This window comes from Felis catus, chromosome A2 (genome assembly GCF_018350175.1).
Source record: "Felis catus isolate Fca126 chromosome A2, F.catus_Fca126_mat1.0, whole genome shotgun sequence".
Lineage (NCBI taxonomy): Eukaryota > Metazoa > Chordata > Mammalia > Carnivora > Felidae > Felis > Felis catus.
This window is the reverse complement of record NC_058369.1, coordinates 93088354-93100359: the sequence shown is the minus strand read 5'-3', so window position 1 is coordinate 93100359 and position 12006 is coordinate 93088354. Positions and strand designations below refer to the sequence as shown.

Below are 12006 nucleotides of genomic sequence, written 5' to 3'. Positions count from 1 at the left end.
TTTAAAACATATTTATGGAATCATTACTATGTGCCAAACACAGCTCTACACTTTAGAGAGACAAGGATGGATACATGGCCAATAGAACCAACAACACCCTCCTCTTCTCTTTGTGGAGCCAATGGCAGGGAGGAGGGGAGAGGACAAAAAAATAAAAAGGAAAAAATTGTGTTTACAGAGTAATAAGCAATGGTGTGCTGATACACAAACACCGTGGGAAAAAAAAAAAAAAAAAAAAAAAAAACCTAAGAAGCATTGTTTGTAGTACTTGTGTATTTCCCACCACAAACCATGGCTGATTTCAAGCTACTGATGGTTGAAGAGCCAGCTCTCAGAATTCTTATACATTGAACAATTGGCTCTGGAGAGCCAGCACAAATAGAGTCTGACCACCACTGAGGGCAAACAGAGTACTAAGGTTGGGAGAACTGACAACTGTCCACTTGAGGTAGAGTTGCAAAGCAGAGATCCTCCCCCGAACCCCGCCCAGAGAAAGTGACATTGAACTACCACACAAATGAAGAGAAGGTTCACATGGAAGAACATTACAGAGAGATATATTGCAGATGTCTTAAAGCAGGAAAGCACTTGGCACATCTGAGATACAGAAAGAGCTAGAATATAGATTTTTAATTTATTTTTTAATCAGGAGACAACCTTAAGATCAAAAAGGCTTTAACTAAAAAAGGTTGGCAGCAGCATTTTAGGAAAGCTGAATTGTGAGCCAGAAGCTAAGATCTTCTTTGAGTCTTTTGTACTCTTTTTGCTAATGGAGGTTCCAATTACTGCTGGGTAATTCCAGAGGGTGGGGTCAGTGAGGTATGTATATATACATTTATATTTACATATACATTTACATGTACATATGAATATACACATACACACATGCGCCCGCACACACACACACACACACACACACACACACATAGCAGAAAGCTGGATTATAGAATGCAGAATATAAACGAAGATAAGTAGTATTTTATTGCACTAGCATGTATGTTTCTGAGAATTTCCATTCCAGATACTTGAGTCTACATTTCATCAACTTTGCTGATCCTACAAATTAAGGTTTTTTTGCCTTGAAGTTTTTTTGCCACATTAAGAGGAGTAGTAACTTAAACATATTATGGTGAAATATACTATCAGGATAATTGGGGCAGTATTTGGAGAAAATTAAATCCACTTGGGGCACCTGGATGGTTTAATCGGCTAAATGTTCTACTTCAGCTCAGGTCATGATCACATGGTTTGTGAGTTCGAGCCCCACATTGGGCTCCACGCTGGAAGTGTGGAGCTTGCTTGGGATTCTCAGATTCTCTCTCTTTCTCCCTTTCTCTCTGCCCTCCACCTATTTGCATTTTGTATTCTCTCTCTCTCTCCCTCTCCCTCTCTCAAAAGAAATAAGTAAACTTAAAAAACATCAAATTGTAGGAGCAAAGCAAGGGGTAATTGGACTGAATTTGTTTAGCAGTTGTGGGAGTTCTTCCTCTTGGAGACAAGACGGCAAAGGTGATTCTGTTCTGTTATTTTATCTTGAGCAGATAGATTTGGGGAGAATCCAAAATAATATTTTAAGAATGAATCAGTTGGAGTTGAAATTCAGGCTTGACAAGTTCTCCTGAGTGAAAATAAATCCAGTCGTGAGGCAAGTGAAAATTAGGAGGATTAAATGTCACATGTGGAGGATCTAAAAGTGAATTTGTTTTTTATTATTGAAGATATTTTCATGGATTATTTGTATGGGGATCAGGCTCCTTTGTTTTTTCTAAATTGAGATGAGCCAGAATGTCTCTGAGGCAGGAGAGATTTTTATTGCATGTAAGGATGTGCAGTTTTCATTTCAGTATTATACACTTGTGGCTAACTGTCTTGAGAAAAGAATTATGACTTGTAGAGAGTCTCACAAGAAATTAGCTGTTATTAACATGTTAGCTATATTAATAGTTACACTGCTGTCTTTATCCAAGTGACTATAATTTGTATATACATTCAAACTGCTTTAGTGGTAATGCTCAACATTTACACGGAAACATAAGTTCAAGGCAATAGCTAAAACAATGGAGTTATTTCCAAAAATGTGAGTTATATATAGAACTAGGTTGTTAAAGCTAGAAATTTATTTTTCCGCTTATTGAATATCTATAAAAAATTCAGCTTTTTTTTACTGACAAGCAATCTTTCTCTACCAATAATACCTAAGAAAAATATCTTTAAAAAACTTTTTTTAATGTGTATTTATTTTTTGAGAGAGAGAAAGAGAGACAGAACACAAGTGGGGGAGGGGCACAGAGAGAGGGAAACACAGAATCTGAAGCAGACTGCAGGCTCTGAGCTGTCACCACAAAGCCTGACGCAGGGCTTGAACTCAAGGACTGCAGGATCATGACCTAAGCCAAAGTCAGATGCTTAACCAAATGAGCCACCCAGGCACCTCACCTGAGAAGAATACCTTAATTTTGTATCAAATTATAGAAAAATTATATTAAATGCCCAATGGAATTAAATTAGAGCTATGACTCTCAGGCTATTTTACTTTATTTTTAAAGTCATATATTTTGACTTCTCTAGAATTATAATATATCTCTGAATAATATAATCTTTATAATAAAATAACATAGGACACTGCTATTCAGGTACAAGACAATATAAAAGCTTAGAAATCACTTATTCAACTGAAGGAGCCTAGGGAATAATAAAAATTCAGATTACCTTGCTTCTCATTCTAAGTCATTCTACCAATGAGTAACAGAATTCATTTCATGTGAATTTAGAGTCACTTCAAAGTATACCAAAAAGACCATACTGTTGGAAGTTCAACAGAAGAGGACAGATATTTTGTCTGAATCCACATGGAAAATAAAATTATAGAAGCTATTCATATTACTCAGGCCAAAAAATATTCTCAGCCAAATCCTCACCACTATCATTATAATCATCATCACAATCAAGAAGAGCCCTTACTGAAGCAAGAACCAAACAGACATATTTAGCTTTGGAATTTGAAAAAAAAAAAAAGACTTTTGCATGTTTTACTTTAGTAAATACTTCCCTTTTCTGTATATAAAATTCAGTTTCATTTAAAAGGGAAATTGTAAACCCAGCTTCATTTAAAATTCAAGCTATTGTCAAAATTTTAGGCTAAAATAAATCTTTAGGTAAAAAAAATTTCAACCTTACACAAGAAAGCAGTCTTACAAGGTCTACAGCACATTTAATTATTCCATTGTTTTCCAAAGTGGACTCTTGTATAAAATTCTGCACAATGTTAACAGATTTTGATCAAAGAGAATTTGGAAAATGCTGTCAGGTCAGCTTACCATGAGATCTCAGCTCTTTGAATATCCAGATAAAAATTGTCAATCTCTGCATTAAATACACAGGAATATATGTTGAAATACAGCCATGAACGAGATGGGAGGGCATCCCAGGCAGAGGGAAGATTAGGAGCCAAGATGAGCAGGTGGGAAAGCATAAGGCATCTTTGAGAAACTGTAGGGAAATTCTGGAGTTGCAGGAGATAAATCTGGAAATGGAAGCCAGAGCCAGACTGTGGACGTTTTGAATTGACAGGCTAAGTAGTTCAGACTCTTGAAAAAGTCAGTCATCACCCCCTGAACGTGGTCATTTAAGAAGATTAAATGGCCATAAATGGGTAACCCGGTTTGGAGCAGGGAAACTACTGGAGATGAAGAGTCCAGTTCGAAGGCCCTAGCAAAGATTCAAAAGTGAGATTAAATACGAATGGTGAAAAGAGATTGCAGAACGAAGACCGAGCACAAGATCTACTGGAAAAGAATGAGAGGAATGAGACACAAGAGTTCCCCAGGATAGTGACCGTGACTTTAATGGCCATAGAGAATCTGTTGCAGTTTCTCTGTGGGTGGGTCATGCTCTGGAACTGCCGCATGTCTTGGTGTAGGTTTTCTATCACATAAGACCTAACATTCGCCAATACACAGTTAATTTCTAGTCATTCTTTAAGAATTCTACCTTAATTGTCATGTCTTCTTTCGTAAATCAGTTTTGTACACTTAGTATCTTGGGTATACAATTGCTAGTACACTTATGGTGTGTGGATGTGTCTGTCTCCCCAGTTGGGATGTCAGCTCCCAACTGAAGTTAGGGACCAAATGGGTCCATTTTTCACAACTAGCACAACAGTACATAACAGAAGCTCAACCCTTGTTTGGTGAAGGAGCATACCCAGGAACATTAGAGCACTGATAAGCCTAAAGACACACAGAAATAGGGACACAGATAAAATAGAAGGCTGGAGGAAAGTTTGTTTTATCAACATGTTGGAAAGCCAATGGAAATAAGATTGAAGGAACTAATAAAAAGGGAAATTGATGAGACAGAATTCCAGAGTACAAGAGAGGCTGTGACAGGTAGAGCAGGTGTGGAGAAATCACCCTCTTAGGAGTCCAGTGCTTTCTACAGTTTTGAAAACATGTTTCATGCCCTTCTATTTCCTCACCTTAGCTTCTTGTGTTTCCACTGTCAAGAATGCCATCCCATCTTCAGCCTCAAGTTCAAAATCTACTTCTGCATGTTTAAAGCACAGATCAAATGTAGCTATCCCATGAGAACCTTCTCTGGTTACTTATTTTTCTAAATCATATATATGTTATATATATATATATATATATATATATATATATATATATATATATCATATATATTACATATATGTGTGTATGTATATATATATATATATATATATATATATATATATATATATAATCTCAAGACCACCTACATAAAATCCACTGGGAGTGATACTTATGGAAATTTCTCTTTATAGACATATTCCATGTAATTAATAATGAATGGATGATAGAATTAGAATCATCATTTTACAACTTGAAGTAATAGATTTAAGCAAATGATCATCGATGGTTACAAAAATCATTAGTGGAAAAAAGTGAGGTACTTAGTGATGGATGGATCAAACAGCTATTATCTAAACCCATTTCTCAAACTTAAAGTCATAAAAATAGAGGCAATTAGACATCATATGCCTCTTTACAGAGGGTACAATGTGCCTTGTATTTTTGCCAAGAAAAAAGTATGAACTTGAATTTGTCTAGATCTCTATATGTAACAATCAGTTTAAAAGAAATACAGGGGGCGCCTGGGTGGCGCAGTCGGTTAAGCGTCGGACTTCAGCCAGGTCACGATCTGGCGGTCCGTGAGTTCGAGCCCCGCGTCGGGCTCTGGGCTGATGGCTCAGAGCCTGGAGCGTGTTTCCGATTCTGTGTCTCCCTCTCTCTCTGCCCCTACCCCGTTCATGCTCTGTCTCTCTCTGTCCCAAAAATAAACATTGAAAAAAAATTAAAAAAAAAAAAAAGAAATACAGAAGACAGAGGAAATGAGAAAAGACAGTATTGGATTACATTTAGCAAAATCCTGAATATGTCTAATTTTTTCAGCAGATAAATTGCAAGAAGTAAACATAAGGAGGGAATGAAAAACCTATAGTTGAAATATATATTCAAAGAAACTTAAACACGTGTCAACCAAAAGTATGGATATGCATGTGTGTATGTTTAGAGAGAGCAAGCACATGCATGCACTAGTGGGGGAGGGGCAGAGGGAGAGGAAGACAGAATCCTAAGCAGGCTCCATGCCCAGCATGGGGCTCGATCACAATCATTGGACCCTGAGATCATGACCTGAGCTGAAATCAAGAGTCAGTTGCTTAGTGGACTGAGCCACCCAGGTGCCCCAATAATGGATATTTTGGACCCTGTTTGAAATTTTCCATTTTAATCATTTTAAAATGCAAGTTCCTGGGCCCCACTCAGAACTATTGAATTAGAATACCTGAAGGATAGTCTGGGTATCTGCATTATCAAGTTCCAAAGTGATCATTATGCACACTAAGTTTTGGGAATCACAGTCCTAAAACAGTTTATTCCATGTCCTTGCTCTTGATTGAAAAATACAATAAATTATGGATACATGCCACACCTTTAAAAATAGAAACTGAACCTTGGATCTCTCAAGGACAAATATTTTCTATGCACTCAGTAAATACTAGGGATGTTAGTCAAAATATTTGTTGTTGTTTAGTCTGAATAAATATTTTAGGTCTAGATTATAGAAGAGTTCCCCACACATTCCAAGATATCAGATCCATTTGGCATCAGGAGTGTGCACCTTCTCACAGTTGTTAGCCACAGTCAATCCTCTGACCAAGTGGAATCTCTTTCTTAGTGGTATTTAACACTCCTAATTCTTAAATGGCCAAAATCTTCATACCTCATGCAACAAGGATAAAAGCTAACAGGATAAGAATAATAGCCTCCTCTTGCATAGAGAGATGGAAAGAGAGGATTATAGTAGCATGCATAGAATATCTAAACTGATAATGTATATATATGGCCCTTTAGGGAAAAAAATGAAATGTTTCTATATGAATTACCTCTCAACTTAGCCTCTCAGAGTTTTCGTTTATTTGTTTGCAATGGTCCATTTATTAAGTAACCACTTTGACTTTCCTAAGAGGGTATTCTTTGGAAAATGTAACCTTTTTTTTTTAAATTTTTTTTTTCAACGTTTATTTATTTTTGGGACAGAGAGAGACAGAGCATGAACAGGGGAGGGGCAGAGAGAGAGGGAGACACAGAATCAGAAACAGGCTCCAGGCTCTGAGCCATCAGCCCAGAGCCTGACACGGGGCTCGAACTCACGGACCGCGAGATCGTGACCTGGCAGAAGTCGGACGCTTAACCGACTGCGCCACCCAGGCGCCCCGGAAAATGTAACCTTTTAATGAGAATTGTTTTCCTAAAGTCCTAGTTTTTGCTAAACCTCAGAAATCTTGAAAGAACCCTATAACAGATTCTGTCCAGTGCTCTGCTTTTGCCACTATCTACTTAGGTGATTTTGAATAGGTCACTCTTTTTACTGGGTTCTGGCTTCCCCGTATGTGTAATTCTAAAATAAATATCAGTTTGCTTTTAGATCTTCTTTAAATTCACCTACAGTTTTATGTGACTTCTAGGAAAAAAAAAATATTTCACCTAACATTTAAACAGAAAACAACCTTTCAAGAAAAAAAAATGGTTTCACCTCAGCATCTTAGATGACAATAAATAAGGCTAAATGCATACATTCTGTTGTGAAGGTACAAATCTAGGAATAAGAAAGATTTTTCCCACTCGGGCTTACCTGCTTATGAGCGTGATCGTAAGAATTAATATGATTGTCAAACTCCTGGTGCTTGTGATACTGCTTGTCACATAATTCACAGTAAAAGTTTGCCTTTACATCTTCCAGGGCCTTTGCTGTGGACTTCTCCTTTTCTGGAAAGTCCTTTAAAGGAGGAAAAAATGTTGGTTATATTTCTCTCTCATAGCATAACCAGATCTCACATTAACCAACTTATTTAAATTTACTGTGACTGAAAGAATATGGTGAGGCTCATTATTTTTATTTATTTACTTTTTTATTTTGGAAATTCATGGCACTATGGAAATAACTTTCAACTCAGCCTCATTCCTAACTTATCAACAAACACAGAATGAATTCCCCCAAAGAAGCCCACAGTTGCAGCTTGGTCATTCTCTTTCTTGCCATCCATTTCCAGGTTGGTCTACTGACTCACCTAACTGAAAGACTCACCACAATTTCCTCTGCCAATCCAATGGCTGATCTCAAACACAAGCCTCCACTATGTCCTTGAAGCACCCATTACTACAAGGCCTCTCTAGTATAATATTTTATTGGGACATTGATGACATTGTTTTATGTCATTCACATACTGCTTCATGTGTTTTAGCCTCAATGAAACTGTCAGTGTTGGGACTTGCTATTCTATGCACACAATGCCTATTCCCACCTTGTCAAGTTGATGAGCTCCTACTCCTTTCCCAACACCCAGCTCTTTGTCCCCTCTGGAGTGCTTTCCCATGGCTTTATCGGAAGGACAAAGTGCCCATTTCGTTGCTTGTTACCAAACACATCCATGAACATTCATAAACACTTCTTCTTCTGATATTACCCCTTACGTTTCTGTTTCACACAATTCCATCTTGAGCCACTGATCTATCTACTCCATACAGTCTCCATGGATGACCTCCATTCACACTATAGCTAGGGTCATATTTATCTGCAGTCTCTAATTCCAGGCTAAGCTTCTTCGACAAACATCAGTTCATGCAAGACACGGCCAATGGGTTTACCACATAGTTTTCAAAACCATTACTCTTATAATTTTGACTGTGCTTTATCACAGACAGAGTTTTGGCCACATCACTGCCCTGCTTCAAATCCTCTTGAGCATAGAGAATACAGTCGGTGGTATTGTAACACCACTGCATGGTGACAGATGGTAGCTACACTGGCGGTGAGCATATACAGAGATGTTGAAACATTATGTTGTACACCTAAAACTAACATAACGTTGGGGGTCAATTATACTTCAATTAAAAAAGAATAATAATCCTCTTGAATTCTCTGATTTCCTATAGAATAATAGTGATGAATACTTACTGAGCATAAGCTATGTGCCACGTGGTAAGCTAAGTATGTGGTGAATTATCTCACTTATTCCTCACACCAACCCTATAAAAATAAGTTCTCTTTTAATCTACCCTTTACAGATGTATCAATCAGCACTTAGAATCACACACTCATGGCCACTGAGTAAGTGGAGGGGGGATTTGAATTCAAATAATGTATGCCTAGCTCCCTTGTTAATAAACAAGATGCTTTGCTATCTCCCTTGAGGCCAGTCCTCTTAATGTACCATACAAGCTCCTCCCTACCTCATGAGCGTCATATTGCATGAACCCATGCTCCCATATTACCCCCTTTAATTCTATAATCAGACAAAGTCACATGATACTAGATTATCTTTTTTCATGTCTATGCCCATACATCCTCTGAGGGCAGGAACTGTTTTATTCAACTTTGTGTCAACAATGCCAAACATATTGTCTAGTCCAGAGTTACCTATTTAGTATACATTACATAAGTTAATGGATAATAGTAGCCTACATATTCACGCCTTCTGCCATTCTGCAAGTCCTCTATTATCCCAGTGCCTAAAGAAAAGAGTGACTGGCACATAGAGGGTACCAAATAAATACGTATAAAGAATGAAGAGACAGGGGGTGCTGAGTGGCTCAGTCAGTGAAGCGTCTGCCTTCGGCTCAGGTCCTGATCGCAAGGATTGTGAGTTTGAACCCCACATTGGGCTCTCTGCTGCCAGTGTAGAGCTTGATTCAGATTCTCTGTCCCTGTCTCTCTGCCCTTGCTCCACTCGCACACACACACTCTCTCTCCCTTAAAAATAAATTAATAAACTTTATAAAAAGGATGAAGAGATAAAATAAAGGATGGACTTTAGTTCTGTTTCTCTAACGTGAATAACACTCTATAGAAAGAAATAAGGCCATTAACCTGAATCACAGGACCATTGCTGACCAGATAAGAAAGCAAGCACAGGGAATGTAGGCAGATCATCACAGGGTTGGGCAACGTGATGGAGCAGTGAATTTAGACATGGGAGCATAATGATTCAAGCCCAAATATAAGAGGCTAACACAACATGACACAAAAAGCAAGCAGGATGGGAGTACCATTAGCAAACAACAAAACTAAACCAAATATCTGGACTGTCTATGTAAGAGAATTAAAGTAGCAATTTGGTTACATTCTAGGCTAATGGGGGATATAAAAACTACTGACAGGATGTATCCAGTAATGAGAACACGGACTTCAATTTCAGGACAAAAACCCAGTTGCTCAAAAAATTGAAATAATGGCTTGTTAACGTAGTCACTTGAGAACTGAGGCAGAGGTGTAACACTGAGGTAGAGCTCATTCTTTTGAACTAGTAGCCTTACAGTTAGAGGCAACCATTATTTCTCATCCCATCTTTCTCCAGGGATCATTTTACATGTCCTTTACATGCCCTGTCTAATTTCAAAGACTGGGACTAGAGACTACTTAGGTTTACCCACAGTTTTTCTTACATGATCACGACACTAGAATAACAACCTTAGAAAAGTGACCATGTGCCTTGGACACGGAAAACCTCTGCTTCAGTGATCAGAAGTGCCTCGGCTTCATTAACTGGAAGTGGGTGGTAACTGAGAATTCAGGGGAGCTAAAAATAACCTCTCATGTTATTCCCGATTATGTGGAGGATTTTTTTTTAATGTTTATTTATTTTTGAGAGACAGAGCAAGACTGAGCATGAGCAGGGGAGAGGCAGAGAGAGAGAGAGAGAGAGAGAGAGAGAAAGGGAGACACAGGATCTGCAGCAGGCTCCAGGCTGTCAGCACAGAGCCCCACGCAGGGCTCAAACCATGAACCCTGAGATCATGTGACCTGAGCCAAAGGCAGACCCTTAACCCACTGAGCCACCCAGGCACCCCTATATGGAGGATTTTTGTAACAACAGCTCAATGACTAGGGTTGAGGCTTCTGCAATTACTCTTGGTATCTTCATCTACACAGCATTTATTACTAAAAAATCCTTTAATTATGACATTAAGTGAATTTCATTGCAAAATTTATAAGAGAGTTACCAACATTTTAGCCATCTCCTGTGAATGTCCACATTTCACCTTTATCAGACTAAACTGCATACCCCATTTCTTAATTCATTTTTCTTCCCGGGAAATGGTGCTGCTATCCCCATCTTCCTTCCTTCTAAGGAATTAATGATATTCCCCAGGGCATATTCTAGTTCCCTTATTAAGAGAGGAGGAATACATATGTGGGAAATAACTGCCATTAGCATAGCACACAGAGGTCACAATCTAGGGTGTCTATCAAACCCAGAAGTAAGAGCATAAACTTAACAGCAGGTAATTGGGGGTCAGAAGTGGGGAAGCTGAGACCTGAGAATGAAAGTCTCAGGCAGAAGAGAATATAAGCCAAGAGTTGGATAGGGCGAGAGGAATCACAGAGGAAAAGAAAAATAATAATAATAATAAGGTTTGTTAAGCATCTTTGGCAAAATTGGAAACTGTGGTCGGCACTAGAGCTACTTTTAGTAAAAGAACCATAACCCAGTGGCCCATGTGTGAGGTGGGCCTGTTCTCTAGTGTGAAGTTGAACTGTCCATGGAAAAGGAGCTGAGTTGGTCTAGCTGTATGTACCAGAAGACTGGAGGGCAAGGGCTCAGACTAGCAGACTAGTAAGGAAGGTATAGTGTAGTGTAAATCTACCAGCTGAAAGAGACCACTGATGTTCAGTAACTTCATGAGCTCTAGAAAATCAGGCAATGGTAAAGCAGGGAACATTATCCACCGTGTCATGCTTCTTCACCCATCCAGTCATTCATTCTTCCCTCTAACCACACACTCATCCAACTAACCACTAAGTAGTTATACATTCAAGAATTGTTAAAAAATAGAATTACCCTCTGATCCATTAATCACACTAGCTGGTATTTACCCCCAAAATACAGAAGTACTGAGTCAAAAGGAGACAGGCATTATTGCATATTTACACTGAATGCCATGTTTATTGCAGCATTATTTACAATAGCCAAATTATATAAGCAGCCCAAGTGTCCATGGACAGATGAATGGATAAAGAAGATTCATACATACATATATACACATATGCATACATACATTCACACACACACACACACACACACACACACACACACATAATGGAATATTATTCAGTCATAAAAAAGAATGACACGTTGCCATTTGCAACGATGTGGATGGAACTAAAGAGTATAATGTTAAGTGAAATAAGTCAGTCAGAGAAAGACAAATACCATAAGATTTCACTCATGTGATATTTAAGAAACAAAACAAATGAACAAAGGAAAAGGAGACAAACCAAGAAACAGACTCTTGACTATAGAGAATAAACAAAAGGTTACCAGACGGGAGGTTGGTGGAGAGATGTGTGAAATAGGTGAAAGGGATTAAAGAGTACTCATCACGATGAGCACTGAGTAATGTAGAGAATTGTCAGATCACTATATTGTACACCTGAAACTAACACAGCACTGTATGTTAACTA

General features: G+C 38.3%; 1 protein-coding gene across 1 annotated transcript in view; it reads right to left on the bottom strand.

Moving 5' to 3' along the window:
- ZNF804B (zinc finger protein 804B) overlaps positions 1 to 12006 on the bottom strand; it is a 516223-nt gene that overhangs the window by 96738 nt on the left and 407479 nt on the right. The window contains exon 2 of the mRNA XM_019825438.3: positions 7177 to 7320. Within this exon, the coding sequence (XP_019680997.2) occupies positions 7177 to 7320 (144 nt within the window). The remainder of the gene's footprint in view (positions 1 to 7176; positions 7321 to 12006) is intronic.